The sequence below is a fragment of the Panthera onca genome, chromosome A2 (genome assembly GCF_046562875.1).
Source record: "Panthera onca isolate mPanOnc1 chromosome A2, mPanOnc1 haplotype 2, whole genome shotgun sequence".
In the NCBI taxonomy this organism is placed as follows: domain Eukaryota; kingdom Metazoa; phylum Chordata; class Mammalia; order Carnivora; family Felidae; genus Panthera; species Panthera onca.
The window spans coordinates 74,344,258-74,369,379 of NC_138340.1; the positions used below are offsets into that span (position 1 = coordinate 74,344,258).

General features: G+C 37.4%; 1 protein-coding gene and 1 long non-coding RNA gene across 4 annotated transcripts in view; one reads left to right on the forward strand and one right to left on the reverse strand.

The window, feature by feature from the left end:
* Positions 1-2,160: 2,160 nt before the first annotated feature.
* On the reverse strand, positions 2,161-6,387 carry YAE1 (YAE1 maturation factor of ABCE1). The gene is made up of 3 exons (XM_060632219.3): positions 6,190-6,387; positions 4,544-4,665; positions 2,161-2,769 (listed from the first exon to the last, which is right to left on the reverse strand). Exons 1-3 carry the CDS (start codon positions 6,316-6,318, stop codon positions 2,340-2,342), a joined length of 681 nt encoding a protein of 226 aa, XP_060488202.2. The 5' UTR covers positions 6,319-6,387; the 3' UTR covers positions 2,161-2,339.
* Positions 6,363-25,122, forward strand: part of LOC132679052 (uncharacterized) — a 58,826-nt gene continuing 40,066 nt past the window's right edge. For 2 of the 3 annotated variants that reach the window (XR_009609946.3, XR_013554042.2), the window contains exons 1-2: positions 6,363-6,436; positions 12,104-12,250. This is a non-coding gene — a long non-coding RNA (uncharacterized LOC132679052). Of the gene's footprint in view, positions 6,437-7,088; positions 7,201-12,103; positions 12,251-25,122 lie in introns of those variants that run through there. The other variant, XR_013554041.2, reaches the window with a different exon arrangement.

A 25,122-nucleotide genomic window follows, 5' to 3' on the forward strand; every position in this document is an offset into this window, starting at 1 on the left:
CACGTTAAGGACTATTCCTATATATATCTGCATGTCCCTCTTAGATGGGAACGTAAAGCTTTACCTTTAATTTGGAGATGGGGGAGAATCCCAACTTGGATTTGTTTCAAAGCTTTTGTTTTGATGTACAAGCAGTGCTAAGGATATAGCTGAGATAAGGATGCAGGTAGGTAACTTCAGCTGCCCACTTCCTGCTTGTGTATCACAAACATTTTGGTGGCCTCAGCAGCTCTAGCAACTGAAATGTCCAAAAAGCAGAGTATTGTGGACTCTCCCTCCCATTAAAACAAACAAAAAAGCTCTGGGTATTTCAGCATCTAGAAATTATTTAAGGCGAAAATCCTGTTTGTAAGGAAGCCACACCACTCAGGCCTAATGTATGGGTTTTGGGCCTTGAGTGTCAGGCTGTGCCCACTCTGGGGCAGTCTTGCTTTACCATTATGGTTGGCTAGGGTCCTTCATGACAAAAACTGGCAGGCCTATAGCAGAGGTGTCAAAGCAAAACACATAATGCGAGCAAGGTTTCTTTCCCTTACTCACGTTCATTGAACACAGGTATAATAAGCATACCATTAATACTCCTCTGCAGTCCACAAACTTGTCTTTAAAAGGCAAAGCAATTTTAAGAGATGTTTTTGACCAACAGCCCCATCCACTCAGCTAATTCTCTTGATTTTCTTCTTTATGAACATCTGCACAAAAACACCATATTATCAATGGTGGCAAGGGGTGTTATCTTCAGAGAACCTTAGCAGGGTGAGCCCAGGTAAAATCTCAAGGTTTATTGCACTTGTGAAATTTTCACTCAGGGTGAGTTTCTTGAGAGGCATCATTAGGGATGGACATTTCATATCTAATATGCAGGGCAGAACAACACTTTCAGACTTAGAGACTGCTTATAATATTCCATGTGGATTTGAGATTTTGGCTGTATCCATAAACACAGAAAAGAATATGTAACAAGACAAATTAGTAAATCTCTGAAATAGTGTTTAATCTAGAGAGATATAAGCATTTTTTTTTAAAGGTGATGTCAAATGGCACTTATCATTTTTTTTTAAAGGTGATGTCAAATGGCACTTATCTTTAGCATGTTTTAGAAATCCTAAAACAGTATACGGTCTTTTTATTTTTAACTTACTATTATTATTTTTAAAAGATTTTAAGTAATCTCTACACCCAGTGTGGGGCTTGAACTCACCATCCCTAGGTCAAGAATCACATGCTCCTCTGAGCCAGCCAGACACCCCAGTATATGGTCTTCTGACTTCAAATTTGTTGCTTTAATTTCTCATGTTCTATGAACTTTCAGGAGGTGGTAAGATTTCAATAGAATATTTTATTAATCTCTTGAAAGATGTTGGATTCTCCATCTTAGTATGCCTGTCTTTTAGAGTAGATGCTAAATATAAATACTGCTGAAAAAGCAATTGAGGCCATTGACAAAGGGCAATTATTTGGATACCTTTGACGGCAGGCACCTCACACAACTTTGTGTTTTAGGCCAAGGAAGTGCTGAAAATTCCTTTCCTGATTTTATATGCTTAGGTCCTAGAGCAAAAGCTTGATCTAATTTTGTCTATGCTAGACAAAGAATATTGCTACGAGGTAATACAGAAGTCAGTGGTTTCAGTGTTTTACTACTATGTGAATATGTAAGACGAACTGCAGTTTAGAAATAATCTGGCACATTGCTGGATAACACAACTCCTAACTCATTAATACTTGGAAAAACTAAGTAGGTACTTTGAACGTGAAATGTATTTTGTATTTTCCATAGAATTGTACGTCCTTGCCTTTAACACAAAACTAAAATGAATTTTAGTAGTTTTTAAATCATCAGTATAAACATTTCTTCAGTTTCTTATACTTATAGCCTCTTAATTTCAATATATATATTTCTATACACCTATGTGTGGCTATTTACAGTGTTATCCACCAGGTTATTTAATGGTAACTTTGGTCTAATTAATTGGTGATACTGTCCTAATCACCTCATAGTGACAAGAGGAGAAAGAGCTAGGTCCTTACAAAATGCATTTGATTGTTGTTCACTTTTGCTAATGAGTCTGAAAATGCCTGATTTTGATCAGAAACTTGTTGCAACTAGAGTTTCTGAGTGTACCTTAAAGTACATAAAAATTACCAGTGACAAAGAAAAAAAGCTGTTATTACATTTAATAGTGTTAATTTTGAAGACATTTCAAACTTCCATGAAGGATAACCTACAAGTGATGTGTTCCATGTAGAAACCACTACAAATTTTGGTTAGTTTAAGAAACAAAGTGTTCCAACAAATGTTCTCAACATTACTTTCATTAGAAACACGAAGAGAATTTTTATAATTGTTTGAGGTGCTGTAATACGTCAAGTGATACTCCCAGCTGTTTGACCAAACTGGCTGTCTGTTCTAAAATCCATGTGAGGCTTGGGTTTTCAGAATGTGGCTGCTCTTGTATTCTACAACATTCTAGAGATGAACAATCTGCCTCACTAAGACTCTTGCCACAGTTTTTGTGAAGCTCAGCATTATTTTCACAGAGTCTTTCATCTTTACCTTCATCCATCTTTTTCTCAGCTGGAGCTACATGACCAAGGTCCATATCCTGAATAGAGTCCAACAAATCTACCACATGGGGCTGAGACGTGATTGATTTCAGATGTTTGAGCACATACTCTTCACACTGGCCAACTGCATCCAGAAGACTATGTATTTTACTGATCAGAGCCGAACCATTATCATGAAGGTGACACCAGGAGAGCAAAGCACTGAATGAAAATATAAACAAGAGTTAAACAGGAAAAAAAATGAACCAATCAGAGGCTTTTTGAATTTCTGATGCTAAACCCTACATGCTTCTTTTCCATATAACACCATGCAAAAAGAAATCAATAATGATGCAAGTCAGAATCAGGAAAGTAATGGTAAAATGGATTTTAAAATATATAAAGATATTATCTTTTGATAAAAATTAAACAACTGGGAGTAACCATTTAGAGTGCTTATAATTCCTAAGACCTCTTTCACAATTCCATCCACTTTTCTTGATTTTAGGTTTTCTCTTTGTGACTGTGTAGCTTCCACTTAAAAGGGATGCAACTCAGAGAAGAGATCACAAAACTTAGTTTCTCCTTTAAGGACATCCAACAGTTTCTGGACTAGTGATTCTCAGACTTGGATATCCATTAGAATCACCTGGGGGGCTCTTAAAACTGTCAAGGTCTAGGTCACATCCAAGACGAATGAAATCAGAGTCTCAAGCTTCCCAACTGATATCAAGGTGCAGCCAAGTTTGAAAACAATTGTTCCAACCATATAGGTGCTTCCCATCAAAACACTGCGGCGCAGGAAAAAAGTTCTGAGGCAACTTCTCTTTCCCAACTTTGTTATAGAATAGACCCTGTTTGTTGAGCTAACAACTTTCTTGAAGAAGGTTAAGAATTCTAGTCCTAACAAATATTTTTCTTTATTTTTCTAGTACAGACAGTACTTTTTGTTTTCTGAGATTTCAGATTGTTCAGGTAATCATGACATAAAATAATGGTTGTTGTGAAAAGTAGTCATGTTTTAAAAATGTAATCAATTGATGCAAAAGATTTAGCAATAAGTTTTCTGAGATTATAAAAGATTTAACTTGATGTAAAATGAGTACTTGATCATTTTCCCACCGTAGTAGACTCTAAATTCTGATATCTGATAGTTGAATTTTCTAAAAGCTCAAAAAATGAAATTTTTGTTTTGATGACTTATTTTCTACTCTTTTTAATTTTTTTTTTTTTTTTTTAAGAGAGAGAGCGGGGAGGGGCAGAGGGAGACAGAATCTTCAGCAGGCTCCATGCTCACTCCTGAACCTGATGTGGAGCTAGATCTCATGAGAGATCTTGACCTGAGCCAAAATCAAGAGTTGGCTGCTTAACCGACTGAGCCACCCAGGGGCCCCATTTTCTGCTCTTTTAAAAATTAGTGATTCTTTGAAAATTTTATGTTTTTTTTTTTTTTTTTTTTTCTATAGAGGACAATTTAAAAGGTATACAACGTCAGAGAAGACAAGCCTATCATGCTCCTAGCTCCATGTGCCATCTGACTACCTGGCCCTGACATATGCCATTATTACTATGGAATCGTGACAGGTATCCAATGCTCAGCACTAAGATAAACGGAATTATTTCCCTCTCTATTGCCAGTTATAATTCTCATCATGTAATTCTAGTCTAGAAGTCTGTCATATTGTGTTCTGCCACATGTGAAGATCTTTTAAATTGAGATACAGTTTAGTGGAAGTTCAGTAGCAAAAAATATCCACCTTCCTATCATTTCCTTGCAATAAAGGACCACACCTGACTCACATACTACAGTGGATGAAGTGATGATTTTTGACTTTTTGAAGGCAATATTATTCTATACTCTGCAGTACTCTTTTGTGGATTTAACACTAGGAAAAACACTTCAGTTCAAATACTTTATTTTTACCTACGACTTTTCAAAAGTCCTCCAGGAGTATTGAGGCTAAACTGACTCTCAGCATTTAAGTTACAAAATTACCTCAATGTTCCTCTGAGTTGCCCGTAGTTTATAATGACTTCTGCACCTTCCTTATAACCTTGATTGAAGCCTTGTTGAAGAGTAACTGCTTTGCCCGCATCTATTCCATCTCTGTAACCTTCCTAAAAATAAATAACGAAGAACTGTGGCTGTGATTAACACCACGTGAACCACTATAGGTTTCTCTAGAAAGTCATAGGACCAATTTAGAAAACTGATGAAACAGGCCTTCACTATTTACTATTTAACATAATGGTTCCACAACAAATGACACAGTCACACAACCAAAGCAGACAATGCTTCTCATAAAAGTTTATTATTGGCCTATCTCACTGCTGAAGTCTAGACTTACTTGGCACATTTAAAAATAATGATTCCTACACAGTTAAAAAAAAAAAAAAAACAAAACCCTATTAAAAATGGCTTCACAGGGGCGCCTGGGTGGCTCAGTCGGTTAAGCGTCCGACTTCAGCTCAGGTCACAATCTCGCGGTGAGTTCAAGCCCCGCGTCGAGCTCTGTGCTGACAGCTCAGAGCCTGGAGCCTGTTTCAGATTCTGTGTCTCCCTCTCTCTCTGACCCTCCCCCATTCATGCTCTGTCTCTCTCTGTCTCAAAAATAAATAATCGTTAAAAAAAAAAATTAAGAAAAAAAATGGCTTCACAGAAAGGAAACTGAGAGAGTTACATGTCTGACCCCTAGGCAGCCTTGACTGATGTGACAAGGCAGGGCGGTAAAGAAGTTATCAAAGGTCTTCAACAATGAACTCAACTGGGTTCGCAAAAAAATGAAAAGTGTGATTTTAGAAATTTTTCTTGATACCTAAATTCAAATAAACTGCAAACTCTCTGTGGGCAGGGATTTTGTCCAGCATCTTCAATGGTGCCACAGCGCTCAAAAGATGATCACGACTGACTGGTCCAGCCCACGCCTCACATAAAGCATTTCTGAAACTGGTAACAAGGTTGTTGGGCTAAGCAAACATTTTCCTGATACATTAAGGGCAGATCAGGGCGATTTAATGGTTGGCAATGATATTAGGTGGAAATCAAACTCGCCATGTGAACTAAGCTCTGAGTGCTCCAACTGGAAATTGGGGATGTGGTATTAAGCTTAGTTTCAGTGAATAATGAGGCAAATGAGATACGGGTAATTCACACCTAACAAATAAGAAACCAACTTCAGTATTCCCTCACCTAGCCACCAGTAGCTTCCCTTCATCGCTCTTAGTTATTCTTAAGTTCACTTTTTCCATATGTCTTGATTAATACCACTCCTAACTTTACGCTCTTCACCCCTTCAAGCAACCCAGGTAAAAAATGTCCTTTGACAGCCATAATTAGCAATAGTCAGTGTATACGTTTCTCCCCCACCTTCTCTGTGATCCTCATCAAAGTCCAGACCAAGTTTATTTTGGTCTGTTTCCAGCGTCTAACGCGCCCGGTGGTTTCACACGGCTTCAAGTAACCCCACTGGAAAATCCTAGCAGGACGCGGGCCGGAGTGGAAGGCAAGGGGGTGTGGAGGGCAGCGCCGGGCCAGGCTGCGACCACCGTGCCTCTACTCTCGAGACCCTGACTCCTGACAACTCCGCGCCCGTCTCCCCCACAACCCGGCACAGCTTCCCCGCTCCCGCCACGCAGCTTTACTTTGACTCGTCTCAGCATGTGGCTCTGCCATTCCCGCTGCACCAGGAGCGACTCGTCCGCTTCCTCGTCAAACACGTCCCCCTCTTCTCCGGGACCCTGGACCAAGGGAGTACTTTGAACCCACGACATCACCGAGGCAACCACCGCCGGAAGCGCCAGCAACTCCTTCCGGTCCGAGGGACCGGGCGAAGGCTGCGGGTCGTGCCTCAGCTGCTGCGCATGCGTGTGTGGTGTTGGGTGATGTCGGGTGAGTCCCGGTTGCCGCTTGTGCGTTTTGCGCTTGGGAGCTGGGGACTCCAGTGGACCCAGAGTGTCGGCGAGCGCCTGTGGTGGGCGAGGCAGATTCCTGCCTCGCGGGACCCGTCCGCTCTTGGCCTGTGCGGAGGGCAGCCAGGACGCTCAGTGAAACACTGGGTTCCCACTGCGGTCCCGACGGCGTTGTGGGTTTTGGAGCCCCGCGCGTCGGTAAAACCCTTGGAGGTGATTACTGGCCAAGGACTCTCTCACTTTCAGAAGCCTCCTCAGTACGTTGTAGGGATTTGACAGCCCAACGGTTTTTGTTAGAAGCAAAGGACAATAAGGGCCGAAAAATTAGCTAGTGCGGCCATTTTGGGATCATTACATATAAAGAGTACATTTATGAGACGAATACATCTCTCATGGATTCACGGTATCCTTCACTGGCTCGCGTTCCGTCTCGCGTGCCCTATTGGCTGGGTGAGGACGGAGACTTGTTTACGTAAACCCAGCACTGGCACGGTTCTGACACGTGGTAGATGGTGAAGCATCTAAGATGTTCGTGAATGAATGGGACACCAGTAGTTTTGTTTTTTGCGTGGCGATGTGGCACGATCATTTATTTAACGTATTGTGTGTGTGTGTGTGTGTGTGTGTGTGTGCGTGTGTGTGCGCCAGGCACCGTTGTACCTTTTGGGATACATCAGTGAACGATAGACAAAACTTTCCAGCTCTCGTCCGCCTTACATTCATGTAGAATGGACAGGATAAACAGTAAGCACTGTATAAGTAAATTACGTAGTTTGTTATAAGATCATAACAAAAGGAATTAAAAAAGGAATGAAAAGGAATTAAAAAAATAAGCAAAGTAAGGGGAACCATGAGCATGTGTCTGAGAGTGGGTGGTGGTTTAGGTTATAATTTGTAAATGCTCAGAATTTTGCATTTTATATATATGCATACATATATAATAATGTATAGTAATTTATATAACTTACTTGGTAGGTCCATGTATAAATATAGAATGTGTAAAAACATTCTATACTTGGCTACATAAAATACCTTAATAAACTTAAAATCCCAGACATTTTATCTGGGTCATATTATCTGATCATATTATCTGATCATAATCCAACAAAATTAGTAATAAATAATAAAAAAAAAGACTCCAAGAATTATAATAGTGGGCATTAGAAACACCTTTGTAAATAACATTTAGATCAAAGGGGAAATAAAAATTAAAATGACATACAGTAAGCAATTAAAAGCTGAACACTTCCTACCAGAAAACATAGGACCAAATGAAAGCTATACTGAAGCAATTCTATAGGCTTAAATATCTTTATTATTAAAGAAGAAAGAAAAAATACATAAATTTTGTTATATATCTTAATTAGGAACAAAACTAGTAAGAAAAGCAATTAAGATATCAGTTGGAATTAATAAAAGAGAAAATCCCCAAACTTACATAAATAAATCCTAAAGTTGGTTCTTTAAAGACACCAATAAGACAGATAACCTTTTTTTTTTAAAGTAAGCTTTACACCCAATGTGGGGCTTGAACTCACTACTTTGAGATCAAGAGTTGAATGCTCCAGGGACTGAGCCAGCCACCCACCCTCAGTAATCCTCTTTTGACCTTGATTTAAGGAAAAAAACAACAACAATACCAAAATTATACAAAAGAGAAAGGAGGCAATGATGCAGAAAGAAATTCCAGTGGTATACATTACTAACTGAAGTTCAAGAGCCACACATTTGAAAACCTAGGAGATGTTGAATGACTTTCTAATAAAAGTGACCCAGTAAGTAGAAAACAGGAAGAGACTAATTACCCTAGAAAAATTGGACATTAAACATCCGCTATAAAAAATAGCATGAAGACTTGACACACAGGCAAATGCCTTAAATCCTTTTTAATCTCTAAAGGACAATGGATAATTAAATATTTTTTACTCTCCTAGGGCAAAGAAAAAGAAATGCCCTGAATCATTTTATGAAGCCAGCCTTATAGTAACCTGATAAAGATAGTATAAAACAAAAAAACTAAAGTTCAAGTTAGCTTATGAATATTCAAAAGGGAATCCATTGCCTTATCAAAAGAATAATTCAAGATGTTTTATTCAAGAGAAGCAAACTGTTGCAATATTAGGAAATCTATAAGCATATTTCATTACATCAGTAGTTTAATGGAGAAAAGCCATATGCTATCTAAGCTGAAAAATCATTTGAAGGAATTTAACAAAATAAAATGGAAAGAAATTACATATTGACAGTTTATGAGAAATCCAACTGCTAGTCTAAACACTCAGATATTTCCTTTAAAGCAGAGAAAAGAAAGGCCATCTGGTGATCCCCATTGTTATTAATTCTTTTTTTTTTTTTATTACTTAACATTCTTTTGAAGACTAGTAAATGCAATAAGAGAGGTAAATAAAGTAACTTAAAAATGTTGGATAATAAGAGATGAAGTTATTTCTTTTTGTTGTTTATATAATTGTATACCCACAAAACCCAAAGGAATTCCATTAAAAACGACAGAATAGGGGAATTTGATAAGGCCTCTGGCTATAAGAAAAATAAACAGACCAACAGCCTCTTAATTTTCTGGCAATAACCATCTAAATGTAAATGAGATAAATATTGCACTTGCAATACTAACAAATACTGTTAGATATAGTATTTATATGTTTGCTTAGTATTTAGTACTTATTTAGTATTTATACATGCCAGGAATACATTTTACAAAATCAACTTTATATGAGGTATAATTTACATGCAGTAATATGCATACATTTTGAATGTAGAGTTTGATGAGTTTTGACAGATGTATACCCCTGTGTAACCACCACTGAATCAAGATACAGAAATTTCCATCACCCTAGGAAATTTCCTCATACTTCTTTGCAGTCAGCCCCTCACTCCTTGAGGCAACCTCTGATTAAATTTCTATCACTCCAAATTAGTTTTGCCAGTTTTGGAACTCGATAGAAATGGAATCATATATGTCCTTTTAAGTATTTGGCTCTTTGACTCAACATAGTGTTTTTGAGATTCATTCACGTGGTTACATGTACCAGTAGGTTGTTTTCATTTTATTGCCAAGTACTCTTTTCATTGTATGGATATACCAGAATTTGTTCCTTCACGTATTGTTTGGATTGTGTCCAGTTCTTGGCTATTGCGAATAAACCTGCTATGAACACTCTTGTACAAGCTCTTTTGTGTACAAGTTTTCATTTCTCCAGAGTGAGTGTGTAGAAGTGTAATTGTTGAGTCATATGGTAAATACAAATTTAACTTTATAAGAAACAACCAAACTGTTTTCCAAAGTGATTCTTCCATTTTATACTCCTACCAGCAATGTATGCAAATGTCAGTTACTCCACATCCTCTTCCTCACTTGGAATTGTCAGTCTTTTTAGCTCTTCTAATAGGTGTGTAGTGAGTGGTATCTTACTGTGCTTTTACTTCTTATTTTTCAGATGCCTTATGATATTGGACATCTCTTCATGTGCTTGTTTTCCATTTGCATATCTGTTTAAATGAAGTCTTTGTCCATCTAAAAAACAATTGGCTTGTCTTACTGTATTTCAAAGATTGTTCCATCCTTTGTCAGATACGTGAATGGCGAATATGTTCTTTGCATTAGTTACATTCACCAGGAGACAGCTGTGGAGACAGAGTTAGGAGTTCATGAAATGTACTGGGGGATAGGGAACACACTGCCCATGAAAGGTAAAAAGTGGAGGAGCCATGATTAGGCAGAGAAAGCCGATGCAAGGGGAGGCTGATCTGATCCCTGTGATAGGAAGGTCCCTAGGTAGATCTCACAGAGGTCTGGACAACATAAAAGGGAGTCAGGAGCAGAGGGCAAAGAGGAGTCTTTTGTTCGGTGCATAGGACCAGGCTTTGATACACCTGCCATGCTCAGTTATTGGCTGGGGGATGCCCTGGCAGAGTGTGACCTTGGCTGGAAGTCTGAGACATATGCTGTAGGTGCTTACTAACAGCTGGACGGTGACAGCTGTACTCCTTTGTCAAGAACCAGATGATCTTTCAAGGTCCTTTCAAGTGTGTGATTCAATTTTTTCAAAAATAGCTATTCCTTTTCTTTCTTTCTTTCTTTCTTTTTTTTAATGAACTGTAAATAACAATGACACCTCCTGCATAAATTTTGGTGTCACGATGTGAACTTACTCAAAGTATTTAGCAAACTTATCTTGCAGCTCCGTATCTCTTATATAAATACTCTGTGATGAGGTCAACCTCTAGGATTCACTCTATTCTTTTCCTGTTCTTTCTGCTTATCGTTCATCCTTGTCTTTTCTTTCAAAGCCTTCAACAATTCTTTTTTATGTCCTTCTATTTCTCATCTCTTGCTAAGTTTCATTCTTTATCTCAGTCTCCCACACTTTATTTGTGCCTTTGCAAACTGCTATTTTGTAGTTAGTGTAATAAACTTGTAAGAGGGCACAGACCTTTTCTCAGTTCCTCTTCCAAGTTTCTAGCATGCTGGCTTTCATCATGAAGTCTCTAGCAGCCAGCCAGCAGAACTCCTAATTTCCATATGCCTAGTGAAGTAGTTTTCCGCTTTTTCTTGTCCTTTCTAAACTTTTCATATGTTCTGCTATTCTCAGTGGTATTAAGTCCTTGGGTGCTGTCTTTTAATTGCTTATGTCAGGTTTGCTCTAAGGTGTATAATATGAAATAATATATTTAATAGTAATATGCAAAATCAAGTTGTTGTTAGTGGTGAAAATGATACGAGAGCATTCAATATATGGCTCCTAAAGAGAGAGCCTTGAATAAGGATAGTAGGGTAGTAGGTAGATCTGGGCAGAGTTGCCTTCTTTATTTCATTTACTTTATTTTATTTTTTTATAATGTTTATTTTGAGAGAGAGAGAGAGAGAGCGAGAGCAAGCAGGGGAGGGGCAGAGACAGAGGGAGACACAGGATCAGAAGCAGGCTCCAGGCTCTGACCTGTCAGCACAGAGCCTGACACGGGGCTTGAACCCATGAACCATGAGATCATGACCTGAGCCAAAGTTGGACCCCTAACCAACTGAGCCACCCAAGCGCTCCTCCTTTATTTTAAAGTATTGTGTCTATAGAAGACCCCAGTTATAATATAGCTGTTAAAGCTAAGAGGAAAATAATTTGTCCGATATAGAATGTTTGCTGAATATTACAAAGGATGAAGTGGAGATGTCAGACAGGAAACCTGATTGATCTTTCAAATGGCCTGTTGGTGGACAGCTATGTCTAATAGCATTTAAACATGTTCAAGTCAGTCTTATCTTTAAAAAAAGATCCTTTCTCAACTCCATACTGTCCTCTAGCTACTGCTCTATGCTTCCTTTTCCCTTTGAACTAAGTTTCTTGAGTCGGTGTCTCCACCTCTGCACCTTCCACTTGTGAACCCACTGCAATGTGGCTTCCAACCCCAGTGTTCCATTTAAAATGGGAGTAGGTGGGTAGGGGCAACTTCCACAATATTTTTACTGGTGACCCAAATCTCTCCTTCCAGCCCAGCTGTTCTCTACACGTCAGACCCATGTCTTCAACTGCCTGCAGGAGGCTACCTCCACTTAAATTTACTGTATTCATTTCAGTGCATTACATCTGAATTTATCTTTTTTTTTTTTTTTTTTTTTTTTTTTTTTTTCTTTCAGCGTTCTTCCTCTCCTTGTGTTTTCTGGCTCCTTGATGCTCAAACTGTGCTGCAGGCACTTGTGGCATCAGCATCACCTGGGAACTATTAGAAGTGTGGAGTTCCTGGTCCCATTCCAGACCTGTTGAGCTAGAATCTGCATTCTCAGGTGATTCACACGAGGAGTCAAGCTTGAGAGGCATTGCAACTCGTTGAATGGCCACCACTTCTGCTCATTCACCGTGTCATAAATATTTGCCCATTCTTCATTCTCACTGCCGCTTCCCTGGTTGAAGCTACTATCCCATCCTACCTGGATAATCTGACAGCTTCTAACTGGTCCTCCTGCCTCATGTTGTATCCCTCTTCCAATCTGTTCTCCCTAGTTACAGCATTCTTCCTAAAGCAAAATCTGGTAGGGCTGCCCCTCACTTAATTCCCTGCAAAACTTTCTGATTTCTCTTTAGAGACATGCCAGATGCCTTCATGTAGTCGGGCTCCTACTTCCCTGCCTGGTCTCATTTCTTGCCACCCAGTTTTCAGGCCTTTGCCAAATAATTTGTCCTCTGCCTAGGTATGTAGTCCATACCTTTGTCAAAGGCAACTTCTATTAGATATCACTTCCATTTGGAAGTTTTCTCTGATCTTCTAAGTCTGGGTTAGTTGTCCCTCTTACATGTGTTATAGTCTTTACGGCCTTATAAATGCCTAATTGTCTGCATTCCCTACTAAACTGTCAGCTATTTGAGTCAGGGACTGTGTGTCCCAGTTAACTAGTTTATCCTACTGCCTAGCATAATCCTTAATAAATATTTATTAAATGAATGAATGAAATTTCATTAAAAATTCTTCAAATATTTTACTCTAAGATATTACATATTCCAGTTGTAATTAGGTAGTAATAAACTTGTCTATAAATCCAGATTAAACAAGAATTTACTGAGATTGGGTTGTTAAAGGTAGAGCAGGCTAGGGGAGATACAGAAAGTTATGATAAAAAAATCACTTCATGGATTTTTAAAGTTTTACTTTCAATTAAAAAAAATTTTTTTTAATGTTTATTTATTTTTGAGAGAGACAGAGCATGAGCGAGGGAGGAGCAGATAGAGAGGGAGACACGGAATCTGAAGCAGGCTCCAGGCTCTGAGCTGTCAGCACAGAGCCTGATGCGGGGCTCAAACTCATGGACTATGAGATCATGACCTGAGCCAAAGTTGGATGCTTAACCAACTGAGCCACCCAGGTGCCCCGGTTTTACTTTCAATTTTATAACCATGTTTTTAACAGCCATTTATTCTAAAGTCTATATATTTAATTGGATTTGAGCATGCACAGTGAACTTTATGCTTCTTAGTCTTGTCCATACTTGTGTTTCTAGTTTTAACTTACCTCTTTGAGGTCTTCAGGTTTTGAGGTCTTCAGGTTTCCCAGTGATGACTTTTTTTTCCCTTTGCAATGTGTCTTTCATTAATAAATGTTTTTCTTTCTTTCTTTCTTTCTTTCTTTCTTTCTTTCTTCCTTTTATTTCAATTTAAATCCAAGTTAGTTAATATATAGTATAATAATAATTTCAGGAATAGAATTTAGTGATTCATCACTTATATGTAACACCTAGTGCCCATCCCAACACATTTCCTCCTTAATGCCCCTCACCCCTTTAGCCCTTCCCCCCACTCAACACCACACCAGCAACCCTTAGTTTGTTCTCTGTATTTAAGAATCTCTTATGGTTTGTCTCCCTCTGTGTTTTTATATTATTTTTGCTCCCCTTCCCTTATGTTCATCTGTTTTGTATCTTAAATTCCACATATGAATGAAATCATATATTTGTCTTTCTCTGACATTTGTCTTTTTCATCCCAGTGATGACTTTTGAGTGATATATTTTCTGAGTCTTATATATCTGATGATAACCTTGTCATCCCTGTTTCCTTTTTCATTGTATTTGTGTGTATTTCATTACCTGTTAGTTTTAACTTTTGGATCACTTTATTATAAGCTTGTCCCCTGAATAGATATGTCTTATATATGTATGTGTGCAACATACTGATGCATACCCTGTGTGTGTGTGTGTTTTGATATGATCTGAGATACACATGTCCTATATATGTATGTATATATGTTGTGATATGATCTGAGTTTTAACAGTGATATTTAGCCCATAAACATTTATTCACTTAGGCCATGTAGTAGAAGTCTAAGCCATATGGAAGAGAGCTTTATTTTCTCCTTTGATGAGAGGCAGAGTTGAGGGTAATGGGGTTCAGAGGATGAGGGAGCAACTCTTTGGAAACAATAGGATTGAGGAGATTCTATAGGCTGTCAAACAGCTTCTGATTTTAAGGAGAAGCGTCAGAGGAAGACAGGGTGGTGGTGGTAGCAGGGACCTCTGGCTTCAAGGGGTGTTCGCAAGAGGTAAAAGCAACTAGGTCTGACCTTTTTGGATCCAAATAAACATCTCTGGGGATTTTTAGGCACAGAAATACAGAAAAAGTTCAGCAGGGAAAGATTGGCAGTGATTCCAGTCAGGTTCGGTTATTAATAATTGTTTTCTCCACGCTGTGCCACACATTTAATGCAATAATTACTGAGGCAATTAGCGTGGTAGGCACTGTGATAGGTACTGGGACAGAGACAGATGGGGTTCACCTTCTTGCCTTCGTCCCACCTTGGTCTTCTCTTCCTTGCTTGTGGTTTCCTCTCTCTTTGGGAGGGGCCTAGCAGAGGCAGCATCTGTGCTTCCAGTTTTCCATCAGATACGGCTACTGGGCGAGTGAGGCTGCATCGCCCTGTACCTAAGCGACACCTGGCCTGTGGGGGCCACATAGCCTATTAAGACCCCGGTCTCAGTGGGATCACATTCCCTAGGGGTGATCTCTTGAGCCAGTTCCCTGTGCGTACACCTGGGAGTGAACAATTATGTGAAGGCTCTGCCTCTGTTCAGTGGGTTTGCCTAGAGGATTCTCACTTTCCATCCCCTTTGATGTAAGTGGAAAGACTGCATTTGGAATGAATTAGAGACTGCTCCCCATAGGAAATACCAAAGATACTGCTAATACTCACTATTGCTTGCTTTTTCTTCCATTTCTGGTTACCCACAATACTACACTTCCTAAATTGTTGGCACACAGGTGGGAGCCAAACATAACTAGTAAGTGGCAATGATACTCTTCACCCCCCAACTTAAGCTGTGTAAGCTCCTGCCTGAGCTGCAGCTCTTTCTTCCCCTGATGCAGCAATCATTAGTGCTTATGGATCAAGGTGGTGGAGAGGGAGGGAGCTTCCCTAGAGAACCGTTGGACCTATAGTAGACTCCGTGTATAGGGGAAGTGAACTTTAATTTGTTAAACTGCTAAGATTTAGGGGTGAGTTTTATGCCATGATAATTATATTTCAATTAAAAAGATTAACAATGGGGAAGAATGAAACTAAAAAAAATAGATAACACTTCTAAGTAAAACAGGAGATTGAAGGTCAGTTTTGAAGACAGTCTTTTATTGCATACATTTCACTTAAAGAATAAAACACATCATCAGTGTTTGGAGAGCATGGTGTCTCCAATAATGATATAACATTAGTGTTTATACCTTGCAACCAAGTTCAGCCATAAAGTTTATACTAAACAATGTCATTTCCAGATGACTAGCAGAATGAAAATGGAGACAGGGAGAAAAGTTTTAAAAGTGTGTTAAGTCGAAGCATGTACAAATGTAAGATTACAAACTGCTTCATACAAGTTAGGACATCAGAAATATTTTGTGGAATGTCATTTAAAGTTATATTCACTTGTACAGTTATTTATTATATAATTAAAGTCCAGTTGGTTAAAAAAAAGTATGGGTTCTGGTGTTATGGTGCCTAGGGCCAGGAAAGATCAGCTCTTACACTTTTTAGCTATATGGCCTTGGACTTCACTTTCTTATGCTGTATTTTTCTCATCCATAAAATTGTAAAATGTGCCATTCTTAGATACCACGAAAAAACAAATGCTGTGATCCAAACCACAGTGAGATACCACAAAATACCCACTAGATGACTATGATAAAAAAGTAACTGGGAGCAGAGTCGGATGAGCGTCCGGTGACGTCACGACCTGAACCAAAATCAAGAGTCAGATGTTTAATTGACTGAGCCACCCAGGTGCCCCCAGATTCTTAATTTAAGAGAACAAATGATGGTTACCAGAGGGGAGAGAATTGGGATGGGTTAAATAGGTGATGGGGGATTAAGGAATGCACATGTTGTGATGAGCACAGGGTGATGCATGGAATTGTTGAATCACTATATGGTACACCTGAAACTGATATAACACTGTATGTTAACTAACTGGAATTAAAATAAAAAAATATTTTTAAAAAATGGGCCGCTATAATTCAGGATGTTGACAGTAGTAGAGGTGGGGGCTGGCAGGAGCCATATTGGAAATCTCTGTACCTGCTGCTCAATTTTGGTGTGAACCTAAAACTACTCTAAAAAAAAAATATTATTATAAAAACCCGAGCAGCTTCTTACAAAAAGATTTAATTTTTAAGAGCATGGGAGGGGAGAGAAAAGAGGTGAAAACTTTTCCTTTTGATATGACCTTGTGCCTCAACTTTTGCTGGCCATTATAAAAACATGCAGTACAGAAGATTAGAACACTTAACCAAAGAAGATATACAAATGAAAAGATGCTCAGCATCATTAATCACTTGGGAAATGCAAATAAAAATCACAGTAAGACACCACCTTATTAGAATGGCTAATATTTACAACACTTAACATACAAAGTGCTGGTGAGACTGTGAAGGAACTGGAAGTCTTGAATGTTCCTGAATGATGTGAAGTGCTATAAAATTTTACAGCCGCTTAGTGAAACAGTTTGGCAGCTTTTAAAAAACTATCATATAACCCAGGCATTTCACTCCTAGATGCTTATGCAATAGAAATTAAAGCATATGTCTACACAAACACTTATAGATGAATGGTAATAGCAGGGTTTTTTTTTAAGTTTATTTATTTTGAGGGAGAGAGAGAGCATGTGTACAAGCAGGGGAGGGGCAGAGAGAAAGGGAGAGGGAGAATCTGAAGGAGGCTCTGCACTATCAGTGCAGAGCCAGATGCAGGCTCCATTTCAGGAACACTAAGATCGTGACCTGAACCGAAGTTCGACATTGAGTTGACTGAGCCACCAAGGTGCCCCAATAAGCTTTATTTCTTAGAGTAGTTTTAAGTTCACACCAAAATTGAGCAGAGGTACAGAAAATTCCTGTATAGCTCCTGCACCCCCCCCCCCCCCCCCCCCCCACCGCCAGCACCTCCACTATCAACCTTCTGAGCTGTAGTGGTATGTTTGTTATAACTGATGAATCTACATGAATGCATTATCACCCAGAATCCATATTTTACTTTGGGGTTCACTCTTGGTGTTGCAAATTATACGAATTTGGACAAATGTATGACGAGCATCCACTATGATAAAATAACATACAGGGTAGTTTCATACAATTAATCTCTGTTCTACCTGTTCATCCCTCCCTCTCTCTCTACTGGTCTGTTTACTATCTCTGTATGTGAGTCTTTTCCAGAATGTCATAAATTTGGAATCTATATATATAGCCTTTTCAGAGTGGCCTCTTTCACTTAGTTTCCTCCATGTCCTTTCATGGCTTTGTGGTTCATTTCTTTTGAGCACTGAATAATATTCCATTGCCTGGATGTACCAGGGTTTATTTACTCATTCACTTGCTGAAAGACATCTTGGTTGCTTCCAGTTTTTGACTATTATGAATAAAGCTGCTATAAACACCTGCATGCAGGTTTTGTGTGGAAATAGGTTTTTAATCATTTGGGCAAATCAAGGAGCATGATTGCCGGATCATATGGAAAGAGTATATTTAATTTCATGAGAAACCGTCAGTCTTCCAAAGTGGCTGAATCATTTTGAATTCCCACCAGCAATGAATGAGAGTTCCTGTTGCTCCACATCCTTGCCAGCATTTGGTGTTGTCAGTGTTTTGGATTTTTGTCATTCTAATAGATGTACAGTGGTTTCTCATTGTTGTTTCAATTTGCATTTCTTTGATGAAGATGTGGAACATCTTTTTGCATGTTTATTTGCCATTTGTATATTTCTTCTTTGGTATGGTGTCTATTCAGGTCTTCGCCCATTTTAAAAATCAGGTAATATGTTTTCTTACTGTTGGGTTTAAGAGTTCTTTGTATATTTTGAATAACAGTCCTTTAACAGATGTGTCTTTTGCAAATATTCTCTCCCAGTCTGTGTCTTATCTTCTCATTGTCTTGTCTGTATCTTTCTCAGAGTAGAAGTTTTTTTTAATGTATAATTTTTTATGTTTTAATTTTAATTCCAGTTAGTTAACATTCAGTGTTAGTTTCAGATGTATAATACAGTGATTCAACACTTCCATACTGCACCCTGTGCTCATCACAAGTGCACTCCTTAATCCCTGTCACCTATTTAACCCAACCCCTTACTCCCTCCCCTCTGGTAACTATCAGTTTGTTCTCTATAATTAAGAGTCTTATTTTTCCCCTTTGCTTATTTTGTTTCTTGAATTCCACATAGGAATGAGATCATATGGTATTTGTCTTCCTCTGACTGACTCATTTCGCTTAGCGTTATACTCTGTAACTCCAGCCGTCTCGTTGCGAATGGCAAGATTTCATTCTTTTTTACGACCGAGTATATATATACTTCTTTAGTTCATCAATTGATGGACATTTGGGCTGCTTCCGTATCTTGGCTATTATAAATAATGCTGCAATGTACATAGGGGTGCATGAATTAGTGTTCTTTTATTCTTTGGGTAAATACCCAGTAGTGTGATTGCTGGATCATAAGGTAGTTCTATTTTTAACTTTTTGAGGAAACTCCATACTGTTTTCTAGAATGGCCGCACTAGTTTGCACCTCCACCAACAGTGCACAAGTGTTCCTTTTCCTCCACATCCTCACCAAGACGAGTGGTTGTTGATTTTAGCCATTCTGACAGGTGTGAGGTGGTAACTCATTGTAGTTTTGACTTGTATTTCCCTGATAAGTGATGTTGAGCATCTTTTCATGTGTCTGTTAGGTGTCTTCTTTGAAGAAATGTCTATTTATGTCTTCTGCCCATTTTTAATTGGATTATTTGATTTTTGGGTGTTGAGTTTTATAAGTTCTTCATATATTTTGGATACTAACCTTTTATCAGATATGTCATTAGCAAATATCTTCTCCCATTCTGTAGGTTGCCTTTTAGTTTTGTTGATTCTTTCCTTAACTATGCAGAAGCTTTTATTTTGATGTAGTCCCAACAGTTTACTTTTGCTTTTGTTATCCTTGCCTCAGGAGACATATCTAGAATGAAATTGCTATGGCCAAGTCAGAGAAATTACTGCCTGTGTTCTCTTCAAGGATTTTTATGGTTTGAATTTATTTTTGTGTAAGTAAGTGGTCCAGATTCATTCTTTTGCATGTCACTGTCCAGTTTTCCCAACATCGTTTGTTGAAGAGACTATCTTTTTTCCATTGGATATTGTTTCCTGCTTTGTTGAAGATTAATTGTCCATGTAACTGTGGGTTTATTTCTGGGTTTCCAATATTGCTCTGTTGATCTGTCTATTTTTGTGCCAGTACCATACTGTTTTGATTACTGCAGCTTTAGAATTGAGATGCCTCCAGCTTTCCTTTTCAAGATTGGTTTAGCTATTCAGGGTCCTTTGTGGTTCTATGCAAACTTTAGGATTGTTTGTTCTAGTTCTGTGAAAAATGCTGTTGGCATTTTGATAGGGATAACATTAAATGTGTAGATTGCTTTGGGTAGTACAGACATTGTAACAATATTTATTCTTCCAATCCATGAGCATGGACTGTCTTTCCATTTCTTTGTGTCATCTTCGATTTCTTTCATCAGTGTTTTATATTTACAGTACAGGTCTTTTGTCTCTTTGGTTAGGTTTATTCTCAGGTAGCTTATTATTTTTGGTGTAATTGTAAATGAGATTATTTTCTTAATTTCTCTTTCGAAGAGCAGAAGTTTTTAATTTTAATAAAATCTAGCTTGTCAACTATTTTGTTTATGGGATCATGCTTTTGTGTTATATCTAAGAAGTCATCACTGTTCCCAGGGTCATATAGTCTTTCCTGCATATTGTCTTCTTATAGTTTTGCATTTTATATTTATGTCTGCAATGTATTTTGAGTTAATTTTAGTAAAGGGTCTAAGATTTGTTTTTAGATTCCTTTTTTTTCCCCATGTGGATGTCCAGTTGTTTCAACACCATTTGTTGTAAAGACTATATTTTTTTATTATATAGCTTTTGCTCCTTTGTCTAAGATCAGTTGACTGTATTTCTTTTTTTTTTAATGTTAATTTATTTTTGAGAGACAGAGAGAGACCAAGCACTAGCAGGAGAGGGGCAGAGAGAGAAGGGGACACAGAATCTGAAGCAGGCTCCAGGCTCTGAGCTGTCAGCACAGAGCCTGACATGGGGCTTGAACCCATCAACTGTGAGATCATGACATGAGCCAAAGTCAGATGCTTAACTGAGCCACCCAGGTGCCCTGACTATATTTCTATGGGTCTATTTTTGGGCTCTATATTTTGTTCCATTGACCTATTTGTCTATTCTTTTGCCAATACTACACTGTCTTGATTACTGTACCTTTATGGTATGTCTTTTTTTTTTTTAGTGCAAAATTAAGGAAAACATTTAATAATAACTCTATTAAGAGGTCATTGAGTTGGAAAGTTTGATTTTAAGGAATAGTTACATGAATTATATGACAATTTTCCTTGTTTCTTCCTTTTTTGATTCAGATATTTGTTACATTTAATCCAAATTTATTAACTATCATTCACAATACTAATCAAATATATTATCAGATTGTAACTTTGAAACAGAATTTTCTTTTTTTCGATTTTCTTTTTCTTTTTCTTTTTCGTCATGATAAATGTACTCTTTATTCCCCATCCCCTATTTCCTTCATCCCCCCACCCATCTCTCCTCTGGTAATCATCAGTTTGTTCTCTGTAGTTAAAAGTCTGTTTCTTGGTTTGTTTGTCTCTCTTTTTATTCCTTTGCTCATTTGTTTTGTTTCTTAAAGTCCACATATGAGTGAGATCATATAGTATTTGTCTTTCTCTGACTGACAGAGCATTATGCTCTCTAGCTCTATCCGTATTGTTGCAAATGGCAAGATTTCATTCTTTTTTATGGCTCAATAATATTTCATTATATGTATAATGAAATAATGAAATTATATATATATGTATGTATTTATATATATATATGTATGTATATATACATATATATGTATGTATATATACACATATATGTTATATATGTTATATGTATATGTATATGTATATGTATATGTATATGTATATGTATATTTATCTATCTCACCTCTTTATCCATTCTTCTGTTGATGGACACTTGGGCTGCTTCCGTAGTTTTGCTATTGTAAATAATGACTTAATAAACCTAGGGGTGCATGTACCCATTTGAATTTGTTTTTTTGTATTTTGGGGGTAAATACCTAGTAGTGTCATTACTGGATCATAGGGTATTTCTATTTTTAACTTTTTGAGAAAGTTTTCCACAGTGGCTGCACCAATTTGCATTCCCACCCACAGAACAAGAGGGTTACTTTTCCTCCACATCCTTGCCAACACTTGTTTTGTTTTGTTTTGTTTTGTTTTGTTTTATTTTGTTAATTCTAGCTATTCTGATAGTGTGATGTGATATCTCATTGTAGTTTTGATTTGCATGTCCCTGATGATGAATGATGTTGAACATCTTTTCATGTGTCTGTTGGCTATATGTATGTCTTCTTTAGAGAAATGTCTATTCATGTCTTCTGCCCACTTTCAAAGGATTATTCATTTTGGGGAGGTTATTGAGTTGTATCAGTTCTTTATGTATTTTGGATACTAACCCTTCATGGGATATGCACATATATGCTTTTGCAAATATCTTCTCCCATTCTGTAGGTTGCTTTTTTGTTTTATTGATTGTTTCCTTTGCTGTGCAGAAACTTTTTATTTTGATGTAGTTCCTATAACTTATTTTTGCTTTTGTTTCCCTTGCCTCAGGAGACATACCCAGAAAAATGTTGGTATGGCCAATGTCAGAGAGGATACTGCTTACTGCCTATGCTATCTTCAAGCATTTTTATGGTTTCAGGTCAAATTTAGGTCTTTAACCCATTTTCAGTTTATTTTTGTGTATGGTATAAGAAAGTGGTCCAGTTTCATTCTTTGCATATGGCTGTCCAGTTTTCCCAACACCATTTGTTGAAGAGACTTTTTCCCATTGTATATTCATTCCTCCTTTGTCAAACTTAATTGACCATATAATTGTGGGTTTATTTCTGGGTTTTCTGTACTATTCCATTGATCCATGTATCTACTTTTGTGACAGTACCATCCTGTTTCAATTACTCATTTTAATTAATTCATAAATGGAATATCTCTCCATTTATTTTGTTCTTTGATATCTTTGATTAGAGTTTTGTAGTTTTCTTTGTATATTTCATATACATATTTTGTTAGATTTATACCTAAACATTTCATTTTTTGGGTGTTAATGTAAATGGTAATTTACATTACCATAATTTGTATTTTTTTTTTTTCAACTTTTTTTTTTTTTTTTTTTGGGGGAGCTGAGAGAGACAGAGCATGAACGGGGAAGGGGCAGAGAGAGAGGGAGACACAGAATCGGAAACAGGCTCCAGGCTCCGAGCCATCAGCCCAGAGCCTGACGCGGGGCTCGAACTCACAGACCGCGAGATCGTGACCTGGCTGAAGTCGGACGCTTAACCGACTGCGCCACCCAGGCGCCCCCATAATTTGTATTTTAATTTACAATTGTTCATTGCTGGTATGTAAGAAAGTGATTGACTTTTGTATATTAACCGTGTATTCTGCAACCGTGCTATAATTGCATAGTACTTCCAGGAGTATTTTTATTGATTCTCTTTGCTAATATTGTGTATTAGAGTTCCAGAAATGATTTATCTTCTAACTGCAATTTTATGCCCTTCGGTCAACGTCTTCCCCCTCCCCTCCCCCCACTCACAACTCCTGGTAACCACCACTCTACTCTGTGTTTCTACAAGTTTAGAGTTTTTAGATTCCACATATATGTGGATTCACATATATGTGAATATATATGTATATTCATATCTTCTTTATTCATTCATCCATTGATGGATACTTAGGTTGTTTTCGTATCTTGGCTATTGTGTATAATACTACAGTAAACATGGGAATGTAGATATATCTTTGATATCCTGCTTTCCTTTTATTTGTATATATACTTAGAGGTGGGATTGCAGATTCTTTTGTAGTTCTATTTTTAATTTTTTGAGGAACCTCTATGCTGTTTTCTACAGTGGCTGAACCAATTTTCATTCTCACTGACAGTGCACAAGGGTTTCCTTCTCTCCACATCCTAGCCAACATTTGTTATCTCTTGCCTTTTTGATGATAACAATTCTAACAGGAATGAGATGATAACCTTATTATGGTTTTGGTTTGCATTTCTCTGGTGGTTAGTGATGTTGAGTATCTTTTTATGTACATATTGGCCATCTGTATGTCGTCTTTGGAAAAATGTCTATTCAGTTCCTCTGTCCATTTTTAAAGTCAGATTGTGTTTTCATTATAGAGTTGTATGCATTTTTTAACATATTCTGGATATTAACCCCTGTCAGATATATGGGTTGCAAGTATTTTCTCCTATTCCATAAATTGCCTTTTCATTTTGTTTGTTGTTTCTTTTCCAGTGTAGAAGCTTTTTAGTTGGATGTAGGCCTACTATTTGTTTTGCTTTTGTTGCTTGTGCTTTCAGTTTTATATCCAAAAAAATCATTGCCAAGGCCAGTGTAGAGATTTTCCCTCATGTTTTCCCCTAGGAGCTTCATAGTTTCAGGTCTTATGTTGCAGTATTTAATCCATTTTGAGTTAGTTTTTGTGAGTGGTGTGAGCTAGGGGTCCAATTTCATTTTTCTGCATGTGGTTATCTAGGTTTTCCAACACCATTTATTGAAAAGATTATTCTTTTTCTGTTCAGTGTTATTGGATCCCTTGTCAAATATTAGTTGACCATAGATACAGGAGTTTATTTCTGGGCTGTCTATTCTCTTCCACTGGTCTATTTGTCTATTTTTATGCCAGTAACATACTATTTTGATTACTATAGTTTTGTAATATAGTTTGAAATCAAGAAGTGTAATGCCTCCAGCTTTGTTCTTTATCATGATTGTTGACTATTTGAGGACTTTTGTAGTTCCGTGGAAATTTCAGGATTTTTAAAAATTTTTGTGGAAAGTGTCATTGGAATTTTGATAGTGGTTGCCTTGAACCTATGGATGGTTTTGGATAGTATGGACATTTTAACAATATGAATTTCTGATCCATGAACATGGGATGTCTTTCTATTTGTTTGTCTTCAATTTCACGTATCAAAATCTTGTAGTTTTGACTGTACAGACCTTTAAATTTATTTATCTATAAATTTATTTATAATTTATTTAAATTTATTTAAATTTATTTATAAATTTATTTATAAATAAATGAATTTAAATTTATTCCTAAGTATTTTATTGTTTTTGATGATATTATGAATGGGATTGTTTTCTTTATTTCTTTTTCAGGTATTTCATTGTGCATAGAAATGCAACTGATTTCTGTATGTTGATTTTATATCCTGCAACTTTACTTAATTCGTTAATTATTTCTAATAGTTTTTTGGTTGCATCTTTAGGATTTTCTCTATACAAGAATATATCATCTGCAAATAAAGACAGTTTTACTTCTTCCTTTACAATTTGAATGCCTTTAATTTCTTTATTTTGCCTGATTGTTGTAGCTAGGACTCCTAGTACTGTGTTGAAAAAGAGTGGTGATAGTGGGCACCCTTGTCTTTTTCTTGATCTTAGAGGAAAAGCTTTGTACTTTTCACTGTTGAGTATGATGTTGGCTGTGAGTTTGTTGTATACAGCCTTTATTGTGTTGAGTGTGTTCCTTCTATATCTAATTTGTGGAGGGTTT